General features: G+C 43.2%; 1 protein-coding gene across 2 annotated transcripts in view; it reads left to right on the forward strand.

Annotated features, from left to right (window-relative positions):
* The window catches only part of zfyve16 (zinc finger, FYVE domain containing 16), a 45,872-nt gene that overhangs the window by 1,598 nt on the left and 22,106 nt on the right, over positions 1-22,168 (forward strand). The window contains exons 2-5 of one of the 2 annotated variants that reach the window (XM_015975252.3): positions 1,178-1,236; positions 7,664-7,771; positions 14,748-16,759; positions 19,958-20,054. In XM_015975252.3, coding sequence (XP_015830738.3) covers positions 7,702-7,771; positions 14,748-16,759; positions 19,958-20,054 — 2,179 coding nt within the window. In that variant the 5' untranslated portion in view covers positions 1,178-1,236; positions 7,664-7,701. The remainder of the gene's footprint in view (positions 1-1,177; positions 1,237-7,663; positions 7,772-14,747; positions 16,760-19,957; positions 20,055-22,168) is intronic. The other variant, XM_015975259.3, reaches the window with a different exon arrangement.

Genomic DNA, 22,168 nt, shown 5'->3' on the forward strand with positions numbered 1-22,168 from the left:
ACATCCACAAGAAAGCAAAGTAAAACATAACTTCAGATTGTCTTTTGTACATTCATTCTGTGTGTAACTTCATAACCTATTACTTTGTTCTTTTATTTACGCAGCTTAGTAAAAAATATTCTTTTACTTTACATGTTTTGACCTCATGTTAATGACCTCAGCCATCATCAAAGTTCACCGGTGTTGGGGGTGTCACGATGTCGCCCTCTTCTGCCTGCGTTTTATTGGAAGTGACATCCCCAACACCGACGAACTCTGATGATGGCTGGAGTGATAAGCCAAAACATGTAAGGTAATAAAATATTTTTACTAAGCTGTGTAAAAAAAAAAAAAAGAACAAAGTATGGCATTACTTCAGATTGTTCAGGTAAACCTAATTGCTTTTAGTGTAAAAATTGAAGAACTTCTTAAAGATGATCCACAGTAAGACATTTTCAGTGTTGGAGATTTAGCAGATTTCTAACAATTTTAAGTGTATCTGACTAAATGTTCTGGTTTTAGTGGAAAATGCTCAATTCTGTTAGTTTCATGTGTAAATTTTTTATCTAGATAGTTTGCTTTTAAGTTATAACTTTTAATAATGCTTTCATGCTTATGAATTAATTTGTTCCTTGTGTTTGTGGCTCTAATAAGAAACTCAAGGTTAAGACTATAATCCCGGTTCTCTGATTAGCATGAGTGAGTGTCTCACTATGGGGAACGCCTCCTGTGACCTTGTTAGAAGTTTAAATATCATTACACCACCCTTGATTGGCTGGCAAAACAGGAGGAGTCACACCCTCACCCTAAAGGGTTGGCATGGCATCACTCGTCATTCAAATTCCTCTTCTTGCTTCTCTCAGAAGCCTGTGAGCAACTGTACCACTGGGTGCCAAGCTTAATTGTCCACAGACTGGGTGCACAACTCGTTCACTGTCCGTTTTTTTCCCAACCATTCGGAAGTATACTCATCTTGACTAGCTACGCACTAAGTAGCAATATTTTCCCACGTATGTTGTGATGCTATGCCAGCCCTATTTATAGGGTGAGGGTCTGGCTATTCCTGTCATAGACGTCACCGATGCCAGCCAATCAGGGCTGGTACAATGGTATTTAATCTCCTGATGAGGTCATGCAGGAGGCGTTCCTCGTGTTGAAACAACAGTCTGATTGTTGCGTTACTTGATATTCCTCTTAGGTTGGTGGAAGTGATTCAACTTTTGGAAGAAATATTTCAAAGACAATTGGTGATGAAAGGTAAATCACATGACTAAGAAAAGCATGTTTGTTGTGAAACTGGTTTGTTGTACAGGTTGTTAAACAGCTACACTTCACATTTACAATAGAATAGACTATTGATCTCAAAGTGGGAAAATCCACTTGCTACAGCAGCACATGCACTTAGAGAAAAGGAAGAAGAAAATAGCAAGATTACAGGATAACACACAAAGGCAATAAGCTATTATTGTAACCTTCAACCACTAAAATCAACAAATAAAAAGGAAACTTGGTTTCTAGAACTATGCAACATCGGGGACACAGACATGTCCATCAGGTAGGGCTGGGCAATAAATCGAAAATTTATTGTTATCGAAATTTCTGACTCTTATCGAGATACATTTTCCCATGTAGAAACATTTGATAATAAAAAAGAAAAAGCTGTGTGTAGGTTGGCAACATTCATGTCCCTTTAAGAAGCTTTACCACCGTGTGTCACATAAAAATATGACTCAACGTAATACACGTGACAGCCCCATCTAGTGGACAACTTTTGTTTCTGCTCATACCTGTAGTTATCGTCCATTTATTGTTATCGAGGTGAAATCCTCAAAATATCGTGATATTGATTTTAGGCCATATCGCCCAACCCTAACATCAGGTATTGCATAAGTATTGGACACATACTGAATATTGCATTGATGTTATTGTGTAAAGCCGGGCGTACACTGTGCGACTTTTTCACTCGCAGCGTTCAGCTTCAGCTCAAACTGTACGACTTCCTCGCAGAGCAGATCTCACGAGCCAGGCGCTCACACTGCACGACCCAGTTCTCGCATGCAACCTGACTGCTCACACTGTACGTCTGGTAGCAACACGTCGGCCCTAAAAATATGCTAAAAATAGCAGTTTTTACACAACACGTCAGACTTTTTTGTCTTGTTTTGCCTGTTGTCCTTCGGGAGTGCTGCAGGAGGACACACAGGGATTTTTGGGGGTTGGATGAGGAAAACGAAATAATGAAAGTAAATCTGTGTTTTGTGATCAGTTTAATTTGACATGAACACGACAAACACGTTTTCTTGACAATCTTTGTGAGTAAAAAAAACGTGTAGAAACAAAAACGAACAACGTGTGTTATTTGGGAAATAGCAAGCGGCGTTGATGCAGGATTGCGCATGCGCCGTGAGCGGTTCTGATACTTTTTGGGTCGCAGCTGCTCGCAGCGTCGCTTCAACAGTGCGATACCCTCACACGCCAGAAGTCCGTGTGACCTCACGACTGCTGATCGGCAGCTGGTCACGTGGTGTTAATCGCCTCTCGTAACCCCCTGTACACTACACGACCGCTCGGCGCAAAACTCGCCCCGATGTCGTGGATTCTCGCACGACTGGAACATTGGCTCAAAAAAGTGAAAAAGTCACACAGTGTACGCCCGGCTTAACAGGATAATGTCAGTACCAGTTAAACTGAGTAGTTATACACTCTTACTGCAGAGGGGATGAATGACCTACGGTAGCGTTCTGTTTTACATCTGGGATGTCTTTTAGGATGAAGTATTAGACCTGCTTCTGACTGAAGTTTGGCAGCAAACATCTGATTATTCTGGTCTGATTGAACTCTGCCCGAGTAGTTATTCATTCTTTAGCCAGCCCCGGGGTTCTGGTCGTGGTGGAGGCCTAGCTGTTGTTTTCAGAGATCATCTTCCATGTAGCTCTACAACCTCTGGTCACTTTGCTTCCTTTGAACTGCAGCTGATTAAAGTCGGGCGTAAGGACCCGTTCTACTGTGCTGTGGTCTATCGTCCACCTGGTCCAAACAGATCTTTCCTTCAGGAGTTTAGTGACTTTCTATCCTCCACTGTGAAGCTGTCCAGACTGGTGATTGTTGGTGACTTTAGCAGCCACGTTGATGATCCCTCAGACCACTTCGCCATGAATTTCTCCAGCCTCATGGACACCTTCAGCTTTACCCAGCATGTTTCTGGCCTCACACACACCAGGGGACACACTCTGGACCTTGTTTTTACCCTGGGTCTAAATGCTGACAGTGTTTGTCCTGAGGACGTTTATATTTCTGATCACCATTGCATTTTCTTTTAACTTGTCAGTTTCTGCGTCCCCACCTCCTGCTCGCCGTATGGTTAGTTCTCGTTTTCTTAACGAGAGCACAGCTAGCAATTTTTCTTCTGATAACGACCCAGACTCCTTAACTTCTCAGTTTAACCAGCACTGCCTCTCCATTCTGGACAATATCTGTCCTGTCAGAACCAGATCAGTTCCTGCAGTGTACCCTACTCCCTGGTTTAATGACAGCCTTCACAGCCTGAAGCGCCAATGCAGAAAAATTGAGCACTTGTGGAAGAAAACCCATCTCCATGTCCATCTGCTGCACCTAAAGGATCTTTTGACATCCTTTAACTCTGCAGTCAGAGACGCAAGGGTTCCCAGAGCAAAGGGAACCCCAAGGTGCTGTTTAACACCATCAGCAGTATCGTCTCTCCTGCCTCTCCTACAGCCTCCATCCACTCTGTTGCAGACTGTGAAAACTTCTGTCTTTCTTTGTGGACAAAGTCAATAAGGTTAGATCTAGCATCTCTCCCTCAGCCTTATCTCTGCCTCTCCCGGCTCCAACCCGATCTGTCATCCTAGATACATTTGCTCCTGTTTCTTTGCCTGAGTTAACCAAGCTAGTTAACTCTATGAAGACCTCTGCATGCCCCCTCGACATCTTACCCTCATCTTTGTTTAAAAGTGCTTTTCAGTCCATCGGTCCCAGCGTGCTCTCTATAATTAATTATTCTCTGGTCTCTGGTCAGGTTCCTGCTTACTTTAAGAACACTGTAATCCACCCGCTTCTTAAAAAACTGAGTCTTGACCCCTCTCTCCATAGCAGCTGCAGACCCATCTCTAAACTTCCGTTCATCTCCAAGATCTTAGAAAAGGTTGTGGCTAAACGACTCACAGCTGCTCTTGATGAACACAACATCTTTGATGGCTTCCAGTCAGGTTTTCCTAGAGCTCATTCTACTGAAACCGCTCTTCTTAGGGTCTCCAATGACCTTCTGACTCACAGTGATGCAGGGGACTGTTCTGGTCCTGCTGGACCTGACGGCAGCCTTTGACACTGTTGACCATCACCTGCTACTGGAGAGGCTGAGAGACTGGGTAGGCCTATCAGGAACTGCTCTGGAGTTGTTCTCCTCTTATCTCTCTGAGCACTTCTTTTCTGTGGCCGTCTCCCAAGTTTAGGTCCTCCACCACCTCTCTTACCCATGGTGTCCCACAAGGTTCTGTGCTGGGGCCTCTACTCTTCCTCCTCTATCTGCTTCCTCTTCAGCACATCCTGAGCTCCTTCAAAGGAATCTCCTACCATCTTTACACAGATGACATCCAACTGTACATCTCCTTTAAGCCCCATGAGACGTCTAAGTTGCAGCTGTTACACACCTGCTTAGACTCTATCAAAACCTGGATGGCTGGGAGCTTTCTTCAGCTGAATGGAGATTAGACTGAGATCCTCATCTGTGCCCCAGACAAACTGGTTCCCAAAGTCAGAGACTCTTTTGATCAGCTTGCTTCTCACACCAAACCCTCCATCAGGAATCTTGGCGTGACCTTTGACCCAGCTCTCACCCCGGATTTTCATGTCAGTTCTCATGTTTTCTCTTCCTTCTTCCATCTCAGGAACATCGCTAAGCTGAGTCCTATTCTGTCCCGCTCTGAACTTGAGACAGTTCTCCACACCTTCATCTCCTCACGCTTAGACTACTGTAACTCTCTTTTCACGTGTCTGAGCAGAACCTCCCTGAACCGTCTACAGGTGGTTCAGAATGCCTGTGCTCGGCTTCTGACCAAGTCCTCCAAACACACCCACATCACCCAGTTACTCATCCAGCTTCATTGGTTGCCAGTCAACTTCAGGGTTCATTTCAAGATTCTGGTTCTGGTCTATAGGGCCTTACATGGACAATCACCATCTTACAGTGGCAATCTTCTTAGTCCCTACACCCCCAGCAGGTCCCTGAGGTCCAGTGATCAAAGCCTACTGGTTGTGCAGCTCACCAGGCTAAAGACCAAAGGTGACAGATCGTTTGCTGCTGTGGCCCCCAGACTCTGGAACTCTCTCCCCCTGAGCCTGAGATCAGTGGACTCAGTGGTCTCCTTCAAAAAGCAGCTGAAAACTCACCTGTTCAGGCTGGCTTTTGTGTGACCTTCATCCCCCTCCCATTGTTCTGCTCTCCCTACCTATTCCACCTTCCTTAGGATCCACTGATTTCCCTATTTCCTATTCACTCTCTCTCTCTTTAAAAATTTAATTACTATTGTCTATTTTTTGCTCATTTTGAATATATTTTTAATCATTTTCTAAATTGTTTTTTATATTTTTACATGTTTTGTTTTTGTGAAGCGCCTCATGATTTTTATCTTGAGAGGCGCTATAGAAAAGATCTTTTCTTCTTCTGAAGAATATGAGTTCTTCTGTTCACAGCTTCTGACTTTTATAGGCAGTGGGAACCCTTTCTAACATTTCTGGGCTTTGACCTCAGAATAATTCATGTGAACACAACACCCAGGTAGGGCTGGGCGATATGAGAAAAATCTAATATCCCGATAATTTTTTTGCAATATCACGATTTGAGATATATCCCGATATTTTAAACAACTTCAGAAATGTAATGTTTAATATTATTATTATTTTCCTGTAAACAAAAACCAAGATGTCAACTTGAATTATTATTGATTTATATCCTGTTGTTAATTGTGATGTTATTGGCATGTTGGAAATAAATAAATGATGATGATACTCGCCAATTGCAAGGTGCAACTGGTGGCCAGAACACTACAGCCCGGTCCACCATTCAATTCAATTCAATTCAATTCAAAAATACTTTATTAATCCCAGAGGGAAATTGATTCAGCTATATCAGCTTCGTTGCTTTGATGTTGCTCCCGTTGTCCGTGGTGATGCAGTCCTGGCGACTTTCCGCTAACTTCCAGGATGTGAGAGTTTCTTGCAGTCCTTGGGCAATTAGCTCAGCTTTTTGGTCCTCAGGGAAAAAGCTAGTCTTGTGAAATCCAGACCACTGCCAGATTATTGATCCAGTGCTTTTCTTCTGCGGAACTAGCTCATCTGACTGCTAAAGTTCTCGCTTGCTCATCCGAAACTCTCGCTGTCACCATATTCTTTTAATTCTTTTCAACATGCACGCTACATAGTCAGCGAAGAAAGACATGTGACCTGGCTGGAGCGCGCTCATAGGGGTGTTGTCGTCACTGTGCTAGGCACAACATTTTCTGGTTGGGAGGGGGATTTGTGATGCATTGGCATGGTGTGGGAGTTTATTATTCGTTTTAACAAATTAGACTCACACAGCTTAATATTGCTATGACAGTTTATACTTGATGCTTGTGGTAAAGCTATTTTAACCACCGTATGTCCAAAAACATGTAATGCATCGAGTATATTTGATATAACACCCACCTCTACAGGTCCAAATTTTAACTGTCAGTAGACATGAGGTGATTGGGGATGTGAGACTGGGCACAGCTCATTAAATCTTTGTAGAAATACAAACTTATCAATCATATTGTCTCATTTTAAGCATCTGAAACCGACAGTAAAATACTGGTTGTACTCATTTAAAATACAGCCTTAGGGCAAATCATTGTCTCATATTTTATGCAGGTTTTACCATTAACATTGCTCCAGTTATAGTGACACGTTCCGCTCTCTGTGATGATACTGAGAAAACAATACCATCACACAGCAGGAATGGCACTAGAGGAATTCATACAGGGAGTACTTTACTCTTACCCAACAGCTACTCTGTTTCAACGTACCAGTTTTACTTTTTCAACTGGAGTTTTTTTTCCTAGCATTTCATCAAGTTAAACTGATGTTTTAAAAACACTCTAATCACACATCACGGTACCTAAGGGTGCACAACCAGCAGAAATAACAGCAAAGTTCCCCACCTAATGGGTGCTTTAACATCAAACTTGGTGCATGTAACGGCTCACCAAGTCATGACCATAAACTACCTGGTACATCTCACTTATACTCACCAGTGTGAACTGACCTCTTTACTCATAAAAAATCATAAAGTAAACAAATCATCTATGAAACAGCTGTGAGGATTTAGAGAATTAACACTTTGTTCAGCATACAAGCTTTTTTCTTTAAAAACAGTAGCCACTTCAGGTTTGTGTTTTTGTAACCCTCATTACACTAAAAAAAGAGTAAATCAGCTTGTGTTGGTTGTCCATATTTTTAAATTGTGTTTCCTGACAAAATGTTTGACATGAAAGATGCCAAAATCTTAGTCAAAGATTTGTTCTGCTAGTTTGAAATTTACAGACTAGCATCCTCTTTCCTCAAGGGGCTTTCGGTACCTCCATTCAAAGAGTTAACAAATGAGCTCTAAAACCAAAACAGTCTAACACACAGATTTGTGTTTTTGTAGGCATCTGAGATACTGAGGGCCTTTTATTGTAGCCCAGCATGGACAACTTCTTCAAGGCAGCTGTTTGTGATCTGGACAAGTTGCTCGATGACTTTGAGCTCAATTCTGGTAAGATGGCTTACACCACACAGCTTCACTAACATGGTCTAATGTAAATATTACACTAACTTTAAATCTGGTAACTTCTGATGTTGAGGCTTTTATGGCAAATAAAACATTGTGTTGGTGTTATTTAGTTTACAGTTTCCCTGGCATAGGCAGACCGCCACGGCTGAAATCCCAGCGCCATGCCTACAAGATCCCAAGTTTTTTTTCCCGCTGTTTCCCGAAGAAGCAGTGGGAACTACTCTGTTGTCACTTGTGATCACAGCTGGCAGGCAGCAAGGAGGAGGAGGCAGGGCAAGGTGGTTACAGCATACGTTACTGAATTCAAATTAGAAAGGTAGCAGTGGATATAATGCTTTTTGGTTTACAAGATTCAACAGCATTAAGATAAATGAGTGTTGACAATCTTTGCAGGGTTTCCCCCAGTGCTCATTAGCTTGGCGGCCCACCAGGTTTTCCTCCCCCTGCCATACGTCCTCTTTCCCCCGGACATGTCCACTTTTCACTCTCTGTCCGGGGGGGTTTCCTACATTGATCAAAATGTCTGGTTTTTCATCCAGGAGCAGGGATCGAGTTTTGGGGGGCTAGATATCTTTCAGGGAAAGATCCAGTTTCTACCTATATTACAATATTTATGGATTCTCAGCGTAGCGGGATTCTGTTGAGCGGAGAGGACGCAGAGCACTGATCGTTGGTGTGCCCGCTGCGTCCGGCGCACGGTTCATTCTCAAGTTGGTGCAACAAAACATTATTATTAACGTATGATCGTTCATATCTGTTTATATCCTCTGGTACTCTGTCTTTTAATCGTTCCTGACGCGCTCGCTCATTGTGTGCTGCTGTGATTTCACCTCACTGATGCAGCATCTAAACGTGCACTGCGCTTTGCGGGCAGGAGATCCCTTTGATCTCCTCAGAAGTAACTGATGAGGTGAAAAGTAAGAATCCAGGCAGCAGTTTTTCTGGAGAGTTTAGAGGAGGTGCAGGAAGATGAGACAGACAGGTCAGGAAAATTGTTAAATAAAAACAAGAAAACAAAGTTGAAAAGTTAAATTTAGGCTGATTTATCTCCACTACACGTTTTTATCTGTATAACACAATAAGTTATACACATGTAATATTTATATGTTTGATACAATTCAGGTCACCTTCAAAACTCAGTCACTCACCCAGGGCCGTCTCAAGGCATTTTGGGAGCCAAGGCAAAACAGAAGAGACTGGGCATGTTTGTGTGTTTAATGACATCTTTCTGGCCTTAGATTCAGGGTTCCATGTGGTTCTGATACTATCTGCAGCCTTTGATACGATCGATCATAACATCTTGATCTCTAGACTACACACTTGGGCTAGAGCCCTGTACTGAAGCCCTAGGCCCTCGGGTCGGCCCGGCCCGACGGCCCTCGGGCCGGGCTTCGGGCCAACGACTGTGTAATTACCTCGGACACGGGCCGGGCCGGGTGCCTTTATTTTTAATCGAATTAATAAAAAAAAAATTGAAACACAAACGCAGCAGTAGAGCCCTGCGCGGGACTGTTTTCTTCATCCCGCTCCTGCCCGCTCCCGCTGAATTTCTGACCATTACCGCCTGCAACTGCAACGTGTGTGTTACACTCCCGCCCGCACCCATAGCGTGCATGTCTACTCCCGCCTGCAACCGCAAAACTCGGAGAAATTATTACCTCACAATAAAAGAGATGTATTGAGTTTGCATCCTTTCTGGTCCTGGAGAAAACATGTCACAACCCGCGGCTTTTCCATCCATCCGATGCGGCTCTCTGTGCTTGTAAATTAATGAATGGATATTTAAATAAAATGCTTTATATTTTACTGAATTAATTTTATATCTGTATGCCAATTCTAAATGTAAAGATTGTCTGCGTAAACCTGAACAGGCCCAACCCAGTCTTACTGTGAGACCGGGTTGACGGGTCACGCTTGTGCGTGATCATAGGCACTTGCTGAGCTGAAGATATTCTGGGCTTCTCCTCAGACGGCTCCTGGATGCGTCGCCACATTGGAGACAGGAACAAGCACTATTCAGCCAAAGTTTCATAATCAGGGAACATTTTCTCAGTGACAAGTCTCTCTGAGCGACAGGGTTTGGAAAACACTCGCTTCAGTGGGAGGAATCTTCCCGCATGCGCTCTGGTTCTGCGACGCGCTCCAAGCCATTCTCCACAACTTCAGCTCGCTGTGCACATATGCGCTGACAGTGAGCTGCGCTGAGCAGTGTCCAACTCAGATGTTCAGATGGGAATCTTTTAGCTACATCTGTGATGCGTGTAACGAATAAAATGTCAGTTTGTCTGCATGCGTCGGGGTAATTCTTTCTATTCTTTCTCCGTCAAAATAAACCGTCAAATACGGGAACTATCCGGTCAACACAAGCCCTGCTTTTGACTGTTTTGTTTTCTTGTGAAAATTGTTGGAAAGAGATCAAATTTAACTTGATTACCACCAGAGCCAATGCGCCGTTATCTCCGTGACGGTAAACGAGAGAAAAACAAATTGATCAGATCCTGCACGTCTTTTAACACATTGGTCAGGATTGATGCACTTTGTTTTCATTTAGTTGGTTAAAAAAAAAGTTTGACTCGGGTCGGGCCAGAGAATCCTGAAAACCTTTTCGGACCGGGTCGGGCTGGGGCTCCACCCCCTCGGGCCGGGCCGGACACGGGCTCAGATTTTAGGCCCGTGCAGGGCTCTAACTTGGGTTGGCATCTCCGGTCTGGCCCTAGACTGGTTTAGGTCTTACTTTTCTAACAGGTCCCTCAGGGTCATGCTGGATGACTATTCATCCCAGTCACTCTCCCTTCCCTGGGGGTTCCTCAAGGTTCCATCCTCGGCCCGTTACTGTTCTGCCTCTATATTCTGCCCTTGGGAGCCATTTTCAGACAGCATGCTGTTTCATACAATCTGTATGCAGACGACTGTCAAATTGACTGACTCCACTAAACCTCTGTCTTCACTATGTCAAGCAATGGCTGGCTGATAACTTCCTCCATCTGAATGACTCTAAACCAGAGGTAATCGTTTTTAGTCCCGACAATGTTCGAGCAACCCAGCAACCTGACCTCCATTATCTGTCTCCTAATGTCACTTCTGCTATTTCCAATCTTAGAATAAAAATAGACCCGGTTCTGAAGATGGATGCTCAGGTCAATAGCACAGTCAGGTCCTGCTTTTACCACCTCAGGCGAATTTCTAAACTAAAGCCCATCCTGAGTGTCCGTCTTCTACAATCGGTGATTCACGCCTTCGTCACTTCTCGGCTTGATTATTCCAACTCCTGCTTGTATGGCATTAGTAAAGCTGCTCTGTGAAGACTCCAGCTTTTCCAGAATTCAGCAGCAAGTTTCCTGACTGGAGCTGACAGAAGACAGCACATTACACCAACTCTTCACTCCACTGGTTGCCCATTCAGTTCAGGATCAAATTCAAAATTCTGCTTCTCGCATTCAAATCTTTGAACAGTCAGGCACCTCCATATCTGTGTGAACTCCTCCATTACTACCACCCTCCTTGTGCTCTTAGGTCTAAAGATCAGCTCCTTTCAACTGTCCCTTAGGAACGTTTGAAGACCCGCGGGGAAAGGGCTTTTTCTGTCTGTGCCCAAAATTGTGGAACTCATTACCTCTTCAGGTTAGGCAAGCACCCTCTATTGCCGTTTTAAATCACGCCTGAAAACCCACTACTTCTCCCTGGCCTTCAACTCCCAAACCATAAAGCATTAACTCATTCTTAGTTTTTCCACCTTGTTTGTTCGATTTTAAATTTGTGTTTTTATATTCAGGTATTGGTTTTAGTTTGTTGTCCTTTTAACTCTTTTATCTTTTTTACTTCTTATGATATATACGACTATTTTAGCTTGTGTTGTTATTATTTGTTTTTATGTGCAGCACATTGGTCGGTTGTAATGCCGTGTTAAAAGCGCTCTACAAATAAAGTGGTATGGTATGGTTAAAAACAAAATTGTCGGACACGCCATCTCATCTACTTCTTTTCTAAACTCACAAAAATATGTCCGTAACAAAACCATTTAAAAGATAATATTTGTGGATTCTCTGAAAGTTTCCATGGAGTCTGAGATCAAACTTCTTTTTTTTCTTTTTTTTTTATCATTGACCCTGTCATCTAATCTCACAGCTGAAACAAGCATCCTTCATAATCTGTGCACAGGAAGCTTACCGATGCTGTAGTAGGCTAAAACAAATAGTATAATAATTTTTTATGAATAAAACATTGTTGCAGCATTAAAACAGCAGATAAATGAGATTTTGCAATAAATATGATAAATATTTACATATGAATTGTTTTTGTTGGAGCTGCCTTGTGACTACCTGATGGAAAATCAGCGGGTTTCATCAGACTTATAAAGTTTCTTGTTTTTGCTGGGAACCCCCTGTATTTTACCACTCCCTCCTTCAGTCTTTCCCTATTAAAATTTAAAATGATTCTGTAATCAGACCACAAGGCCCTGGTGATGTTTTTCCAGACGCCAAGAAAAAGTTAATGCCAACAACAAGTATTCTTGTGCAAATATTGGTGTATTCACCTTTAATACTAGTTATTTGAATGCAGCAATTGCTGGATTGCTGCAGTTCAAAGTGAGTGCGTCTAATAAAACAATATTAACATAAAGGTGAGACGTGTCATAATTTCATCTCCCCACAGCTGGAAAAATTCTTAGGGGAAACACTGGTTTAAATGCAGTTATAGAAAGTTATAGGTTATATTTATAGGTTTCCAATCCACAGTTCACTCTTGTTGTCATTCAGTGGTAATAGTTTTCTGACATATTAGGAAAGGAAAATAAATCACTGAACACGTTTATAACTTAATGCATCATGCACAAAGGCGTGGACCAACAGATTTAGAGAAAAATACACTTACTTTCTACACACAGCTACGCACAATCCTGACCATTTACTACAGATTCTGTTTTAAAAAGACATTGTGTCTGATGGAAAATTCACTAAAAACTACAGAACTATTTGTGCTCTTGGTGTGAGAAATAGCAATGCTCTTACGTAATGTCAGATTTATGTTGTCGAAAACTGTAATCTTCCTTAATACTTAAGTGGTTTATGGTTGAAAAGTTGCTTTTAATACCGATCCCAGATCAAATGGTTGATGCTAGATGTTCTGATGAACAGAAAACATGATTTGATGTTAATGTTGTGTTAAATTAAAGAATTTAATGTGAATCCTCGAAGATAAGATTATAGGTCGGTTTTACTCCAGAAACTTGTTGTATGTTAAAACATAAACAGGCCATTAACCTCTGTGAGAAAAAAAAAGGCAGGTGACATCCAGAGAGGTAAACTGGTTTGTCCTTCTAAACTGTTTTAGGAACAAAGTTGAAAAGCACAAAAGTTCACCTGAGAGTTCATCTATGTTAAAGAATACAGATGCTCTCATGAAATACTAATTTGTAATCTTGCTGAAATTGTGCAAAATAATCTTTAGCTTGACCATGGTCTTGAGTTGGAAATGGGTAGAATGCCTTCTCCGGGTCAGGGATAAGGTCCTGCCTCAAGTGGAGGAGTTCAAGAATCTCTGGGTCTTTTTCATGAGTGAGGGAAAGTTGGAGCATGAGATCGACAGGAAGATTGGTGCTGCGACAGCAGTGATGCGGGCGTTGTAGTGTGTACGTTCCTACCCTCACATATGGTCACGAGCTTTGGGTAGCGACCGAAAGAACAAGATCATGGTTACAAGTGGCTGAAATGAGCTTTCTTTGCAGGGTGTCTGGGCTCTCCCTTAGAGATAGGGTAAGATGCTCGGTCATTCGGGAGGGGCTCGGAGTAGACCTGCTGCTCCTCCACGTTGAGGAGCCAATTAAGGTGGCTTGGGCCTCCTGGGTGCCTCCCTGGTGAGGTTTTCCGGGCACGTCCAACCGGGAGAAGACCTAAAGGAAGATCCAGGACACGCTGGAGAGACTATGTCTCACGGCTGGCCAGGGAACACCTTAAGCTTGGTATATGCTTGACCATGTACATTCCGTGCGGAAATTAAATGTGCGGATGAAACGCGCATCGGAATTTGCAGCGTTTATGGTTCCTTCCTACCCTCTGCGCCTTATCTCCGCTGTAAGCCAATATTCTCCCATACTGTAGGGGGCGACATGGGGCTATACGGCATGCTTACAACACTACACTATAGTAGAAGTAGAAATCACTGTTGTTTACAACATTGTTTCACTGTGTCCTCTTTTCCGACTGTGACAACAATTATTAACAATGTTTTGATCATGGTGTTCTTTATGGACCGAATCATAAAGATGTCTGTACTTACGAACCTCTGCCACTACGTTCGCTTGCCAGTGCGCCATGTTTTTCCGTGCAGGACCATCCGCGTGGTTAGAACATTTCCTAGGTGCGCATTGTGGAAACTTGGGGCCGCGTGGAGGCAATGTGGAGGGGCTTGGTTGCTAAAATTATGTAATTTGGCCTTCCGGACCTCGAGGACATGTCAAGCATAAACCAAGCTTTAGGATCCCCCCGGAGGAGCTGGCCCACGTAGCTAGAGAGAGGGAAGTCTGGGCCTCGTGCTTACGCTACTGCCCCCACGACCCGACTCCAGATAAGAGGCTGAGAATGGATGGATGTTTTAAAAGGCAAGGCAACTTTATTTATAGAGCACATTTCAAACACAGATTCAATTCAATGTGCTTTACAATTAGCAGGACAAAAACTTTGCGGAACTATTTTCATTCCCATACTACAAGAAATGAGGCATTCCTAAAGACTGGAGGACACTTCAAATGCAGAACCCTTTCTTTGTTTGATGTACAAATAGATGTTGCTTTTGCACTAAACCCTTTAAACAACCGTTTCCCATCTGTTCACAAAACTGTTGTTTTTTTCACAAATTTTATCATCCTGTAAATAAAGATTTGTCTAATTTTGTTCTTGTTTTTTTTAAGGAACAAGTCTCACTTTTAAACTTTTATTTATTTTTATTTTGGTTTTTTTAGGGGAACCAGATTGCAGGCCAGTTTTCTCGAAGCCCTCCTCACACACCTTCTCCTCCCAGCATCTCTCCTCAGACTCCTCCACTGCCACATTAAGCCTCCCCGACCTTAACTCTCTCTATTACGGCTCTGCAACCAGTGGCTCTGATGGTTCCAGTAACCACAGTCACAGAGAGACCAGAGGTCAGTCTCTCACCGGGGTGGATCTTCTCTCCTCTGTGGACTGTAGACCAGGAAAAAACTCTGCCCCTCCCTGCCCAGACCGGACTCTGAAGCCAGTGTGTGACCTTGTGAATGATGCCAGCTCAGCTATCCTGGTCCGGACAAACAGCCACGATGCTTTCAGTGAGCTGGACCTGGCAGAGCAGCAGATAGAGGAGGAGGCACTGCTGGTGGACTTCACTAGCCACGTGGTGACAGAGGAGAGTGTAGACGGCAGCGTCAGTGCTGGTCAGGATAAGCAAAAATCTGTTGGACCAGATGAACTTCTGGGTCTGGACCCCATCGAGCTGAGCGGTGGATACTTTGCCTCGCTCAGCCTGCTACACATTGTTCTTCCTGCAGCTGCAGAGAAAACCGCTGAGGTCACAGAGGATTCACCATCACCAACAAGGACCACCAAGTCAGCCGATGTGGACGAGAAGGACACCAAAGAGACACCAGTGGTGGTAATCTCTGTAGACCAACATGAAACGGAACATGTAGACAGGGTTGAAGAATTGATACCAGTGAGTGAGGAGGTGCAGTCAGATAAGGTCTTTGATGAGGCTGTAGCTGAATCTACTGAAAGTAGACCATGTGACGCCTCAGACAGTAAACCAGTCAGCTTGTCATGTCTACCGATAGCTGTTTCAATGTGTGGAGCTCTTGTGAACTCAAAGACCAGAGAAGATGATCTGGAGGCAGCTTCAATGCAGAGAGATGAGGCTGGTGTTTCTACAAGCACTGAGGCAGGTGCCCTATCAGCCTTAGGACCAAAGAATGACACACAAGACTTCCCCAGGGACACCTCCAGAGATGCCAGCAAAGAGCAGGACACTCCCTGTTTAGAGAACCCTTCTGATTCAGACCAAATCTCAGAGCACAGAGCATCTCTAGAACATCTGCATGTTTCTCTTGAATCTGCTGCTGCTTTGCCTCCTGCAGACCGGTTTTCCTCTGACCGCTCAGAACCCAGCCCCGTGGATCCTCCTGAGTTTGGTTTTGAGTATCTGCCTGAGAGTGACCAGGCTGAGCTGCTGGTTACAGATGAGGAGCTGGACGCCTTCCTTCAGGCACACACTGAAGCAGAGCAAGGTGCAGGTGTTTCTTATTGCATCAGTCCTGGAGATTACTCTCAGCCAGAGTCAGATTATGTTTCAGAGGACAGGCTTCAGGAGTGGGAATCACAGAGGTGTGGACAAGATGAATTGGAAAACTTAGAGGAACTGGTGTCTCCAAAAAATGACAGAACAGCTTCTCCGTCAGCAGCAGAAAGTTTAAACTGTGGTGCTTTATCACTATCACACGACTCATCTGGGGTAAGCCTTTCTTTAACCAGCAGCACTTTGCAGTCCCAGCACAGCAGTAGCCCTGATCAGCAGCCCTTCTATGGAGGGGCAAGACCCAAACAGCTGCCCTGCCAGACTGTAAGACCTCCACCAGCAGGACAGGAAGGAGAAGAGCAGGCTCAGTTCATAACTGCTTCTCCAACAGCAGAGGATGAGGACAGTTCAACCATAAGCCCGAGTCCTACAGAAGAGCATCCTAACTTTAGGGAATCCAACTGTACAAACACCCATCAGGATCATCACGAGTTTTCTGTGGGGTTTGATGAGCTGTCAGAGCCACAGCCGTATCCTGGAGAGCAACCTGCTGACCCTGCCAGACCAGGGAGCTGGAGTAGCGACGGGCCGGAGGAGCTGGGGAGCAGACAGCCTTCGTGGGTCCCAGACTCTGAAGCTCCTAGCTGTATGAACTGTAACCAGAGGTTTACCTTCACCAAGAGACGGCATCACTGTCGAGCCTGTGGGAAGGTAAAGTCCTTTTTTTCCTGAATTAACACGCTGTGTATTCACGGATTTGAGCAGATTCAAAAATGACAAGTAAAGTTAACAGCAGTTTACTAAACTGGCTTATGTGCCATGAAAGTGTCTCCCACACCATTACACCACCACCACCAGTCTGAACCGTTCTGGATGGATCCATGCTTTCATGTTGGCACCAAATTCTGACCCTACCATCTCAATTTTGCAGCAGAAATCAAGACTCATCAGACCAGGAATTTTTTTCAATCTTCTGTTGTCCAGTTTTGGTGAGCCTGTGTGAATTGTAGCCTCAGTTTCCTGCTCTTAGCTGACAGAAGTGGCACCTGGTGTGGTCTCCTTCTGCTGTAGCCCATCTGCTTCAAGGTTTGATGTGTTATGTGTTATGCTCTTCTGCATACTGTGATTGTAAGGAGTGGTTATTTGAGTTACTTTCTATCAGCTCCAACCACTCTGACCTAGGGCTGGGCGATATGACGATTTTAGACCGTTTTACGATCTACACATCTGACGGTCTGTCATTTTTGAGAGACCGTTTTATCACGATTCACAGCTCTGCTGTTGAATTTCTGCCTCTGAATGAAAAGGGAACTTACCTCAGGCGAATGACACGCCTTTGTTTGACCCTTAACCAATCAGAGTGAGTGATAGTAATATATTAGTGCCCCGCTTGTTTTCACCTTCACCTGTGTGTGAACAAACATGGCTTCGCCGCGGCTGAGCGACAACGAGGTTTTCGTTCCGAAGAGGAACACAGGGTTTCCTTAGCGCGCGGCGCTAACAACTTAGTGACGTGACATGTCTCGGAGAAAGCGTAAAAACACGTTGGACGCTTCTTCTGAAGCAGGAAAATAACACCGCTTCTTAAGCAGAGCACGACGTCACCTCGGCTGGTTCACCCTCTGCCGAGCCGGTGTCGGTACCGGACTGAGCTCGGTCACTGGGTCAATGGAGCTGCCCCGTGACTGCCTGATGGAAAACCAGCGGGTTTCATCAGACTCGTAGTTTCTTGTTTTTGTTAGGGACCTCTGTATTTTGCCGCTCCCTCCTGCAGTCTTCCCCTATTAACATTTAAAATGATTCTGTAAACTCCGTGTATCAATAGAAACGATCTCTGCCTCTGCCAGCTGCAGTAAATGTAGTCTCCAAATAATAAGAGGTGCATTCATCTGTGTATCTCCTTTGATCCGCATTAGTGATATTTTCAGCACCAGAACAGTCAAGCAAAGAAAGATTCCTGAGTTTGTTAGTAATTTTATATATTAGGTGCATCTGACCTGTTCTATTTTTCTCTGAAATGAGATCAAATCAGTGCTTCTATGGGTTGTCTCCAATCTGCACTGGAAATTTTTACTTTATTTAGAGACTTGTTGCAGAAAATATTCAGAATGCGCAGTTATTTGCTACCACAAGCGATCTCTGGTCCAGCCGCACATCAGAGCCGTATTTGAGCTTAACTATCCACTACATGAGCAACTGGGAGCTACATAGTATTTTGAACAAGTTAATGTTTGCACAATACGTTTGCAATTGACATGTTTGCACTTTAAATATGTTTACGATTTTAATTTATGTTAAGTTACTTGAAAAACGAGAAAAACTGATTTTTGTAATTGTTTCTCTCAGGGCTTTTATCATCTCTGGTGTGAGTTTAAAATATAAGCGTGTTAGCACTGTGCTGATTATCCCTAATATGAATAAATGTTTATTTATTCAATGCTTCTCTTCTTTAATACGCAATTGAAGTTATGCTATTCATGGAGAAAAAAATCGTGATAAAATCGAAATCGTGATAAAATATAGGAAAAATCGTGATATTCTATTTTTGCCATATCGCCCAGCCCTACTCTGACCATTCTCCTCTGGCATCAACAAGGCACCAGTCCGTCTGACACCAACAACCATGCCTTGTTCGCATTTCTTCCTCATTCTGAAGCTCGGTTTGAACTGCAGCAGATCGTCTTGATCATGTGACCTGCCTAAATGCATGTTGACATGATCAAGAGTTGCCATGTCATGTAAAAGAATTTCTGTTTGAGTTTCCACCATGTGATTGGCTGATTAGAAATTTGCGTTAACGAGAAGTTGGACAGTTGTACCCAATAAAGTGGCCAGTAAGTGTATAAAGGCTTCTTATTAATTACTATCAGAAGAATCCTGCTTTATTCCAAATGTCAGACAGCTGCCTTTGATGTTAAAATCTGCAGCTTATGAATTAGTCAGATTTACACTAGCTCTAAAAACAATCGCATTAAAAATGATTATTATAATTTTTTCACATCTCTTTGCAAGATTATTTGCCTCCATCATTTTCAGGTCTGTGGAGTTCCATAGTCTTCTGTACGGCTCGATTTTCAAGTACTGATACACCTGAAAAGGCAAAACAAATAATAATAATATTTGTGTGTGTGTGTGTGCGTGTGTGCGCGCCCACGCGTGGGCACATGGGGCACATTCATGCGCCGGCGTGCCACCTCCCATCAATCCCTGAAATAGTTAAAGAGCAAGTCACCCCTAAATCAACTTATTTTTTCTGATAAACTATATAAATGCATGTCTAATCGTGCTGCAGTCACTTGCAGTCATTAGTTTGGCACTTTAGTGCATTTTAGGTAAATTTGAAATTTCTGCCTAAAACTGTCAGTGTTGTGCCTTTGTCAGGTAAAAATTCTGCACTGCATTTGAATTTAAATCTGTCATAGCTATTGGCTAAGAGGTACCATAGAAGGTTAGCTGGTACCATATGATGTCACAATGTCATTGTGAGCCTGTGTGTGTGTGTGTGTTTGTTTGTTTGTTTGTTTGTTTGTTAGCGGCTCCACCCTCTCAGTCTGCTAGGCAACAGCATTTGTTGCGTTTTTCAAGTGGGATTGGAGTAATACTCTTGTAGGGGGTGACTTGCTCTTTAAATCAGCAGATTGCATCCTTGGTCTAAAAATAGCTCAGTGGATTCATGAAAGCAGATAGCATGAGTCAGCAGTTCTTTTTCCAGCTCTTCTGTTGATCTGCGCTGAGCCGAGCTTCCTAAAGCTGCAGTTAAGACCTTTAAGGGCCAGTGATTAAAGCTGAAGCAGAGCAGGATGTTTTTGTTTACGGCACCAACAGCATGAGCTTCTGTGTGGAACCCTACTAACTCTTCTGGAGGTTGTGAATCAACATGGCTGTCATTGTGTGTGTTGTATGTGACAGGTGTACTGCACCCCTTGCTGCAACAAAAAGTGCAGGCTCAAGTACCTGGACAAAGAGGCTCGTGTGTGTATCTTCTGCTTTGTGACTATAAACAAAGGTAAGACCCCTCTTATGGTTGACGTCACATGTACACTTAGATTTACCAGTGTTTACTGTGTGATGAACCAATTTTTGGAAAATCTGAAGCTTTTGTTAAATATAAATGTTACATTTTGTGTATTTATACAACTATTTGAATGATTATGCTTTTTATTTGCTTTCTGTTTAGGTAGATTTAAATCAGAGGGAAGCTTATCTTTTGTGTGTAATGCTGTAATTTTAGAGTGCACAAGATTCAGTTGAGTAATACAGTGAGGCAAAAACTATTTGGCAGCCACCAATTGTGCAAGCTGTTCCACTAAAATGATGAGAGGTTGTTAAATGTCATTGTAGGCTGGGAGACATTTCAGCTGTTAGATTAAGGTGTTAAAAAGATGAACGCACATTGAGGAGATAAGTTTTGTTTTTGGTTCTACAAACGGACACTAGGGGGTGCTAAATGTAAGCCAAAACTTCTTAGTATCCTTTAACATTCATGGAATCATCCATCTTGACTCATGACGGGGTAGACAGTTGTTTTAATGTTCAGGAATCAGCAGACAACATCTAGTAGAAGCTTGCCAGTTAGCGTTAGCAACTCCTCCACACAGAATAACTCCTCCGGGCTTGTGTTATGTGTGGAGATACAACATCCACGTTGCAAGTTTGTGGTAAAGTCACGTTGCTGTTATCCAATCTGAGGTGAGATGCGCAAATATCAGGAACTAGGACTTCAAATTCTTCCGTGTTGTGTTGTGCCACTCTGCTACGGCAGACTTGTCCGTGCTGGTCCAAGCAATTCTGGGCTTTTTTTTCCTTGCCTAATTTCTGATGTCACCAGGACACACACTTGTTTTCACTCATCATGATTTAGTCTCAAACTAGGCCAGTTAGGAAGATGATAAACATGAAAATATTTACACATCCAGCTGAGCAGCAAACAGAACATAGATGGCCATCTTATTCAGAAATTAACACCTTTTACATTAAACTTTGTCACATTCTGAAGAATTATTTACAACAATATCAAGGAGTTTGATTTAAAAACCTGAAGCCTGTATTTCACTGAGCTCTGAAAGTTGGAACGCAAAAGATTGCAAGAAAATATGCAAAGTTTCTGTTGAACTGACACAGATTCATTACATGTAACACAAGATGTGGTTGGGTCACGTTGAGCAGATGACATCATTGCAAACAAATTTGAACAGTTTTCCTGTTGTCCAGTCTCATGTCTTAATTTGGTCACCACTCCCTCCTTAACTGGTCTCGCACCTTTTCAGAAACTAAACTCAGAAGGGTTCCAGATACCCAAGGGGACTCTGGCTCTTTTTCTTTCAAGCATGATCACATTTCAGGCGACAGAACAGCAAGAAGATCCACAATTCTAGAGAATGTTTTGAGACATTCTGAAGACTCACTCACAAAAACCATTCATAATTTGCTGCCAAAAGCTGCAGCCCAGTGATATTGTGGCTTCTGGCGATTTGATGAGAAAGAAGTAGAGGGTAATGATTTGTGATTTCAGAGTCCAGTGTCACCACAACACTAAACTCCACTGCAGCAAAGCACCTGATGGCCCACTGGTACACAATGTGTTATGAAGCAGGCCACACAGCATTTTAGCCCACCCCACCCCAAAAAAAAAGATGAACTACCACCACAAACTCCACCACAGATCTAAAGGAAACTCTAATCATGCATCAAGCAGTTTCTGCTGGCTGGTAAATCTGATTTTGACAGTGCTGTTTGGGAAATGTTTCTCAAAAATGGGCCAAAGTAGCAGACCCCCCCCCCCCCACACACACACACACACACACACACACATTTGTTTACAATGCTGTGTGGCAGAAAGTCCTGCTTCAGTTCCTGTTTGATCTGTTGCTTGAAGTTTAAAATAACAAAGAACCAAAAGTTCTCCACTCAACGATAGTTACAATATTAATCATCAAAGAAAAATGGAATGACACATGAAGGATCTCATGGGCTTGATTATGAATATCTGACATTATACTGAAGCTTTTGTGGAAAACATTGTCAGTAAATCAAGTTCCTGTCCTTTTCTTTATGTTAAGAAGCTTCTGTATATTTAAAAACTGCAGCACATTCAGGAGGGAGGTGATAAATGGAGAGGAC

Source organism: Nothobranchius furzeri, chromosome 6 (assembly GCF_043380555.1).
Source record: "Nothobranchius furzeri strain GRZ-AD chromosome 6, NfurGRZ-RIMD1, whole genome shotgun sequence".
NCBI lineage: Eukaryota > Metazoa > Chordata > Actinopteri > Cyprinodontiformes > Nothobranchiidae > Nothobranchius > Nothobranchius furzeri.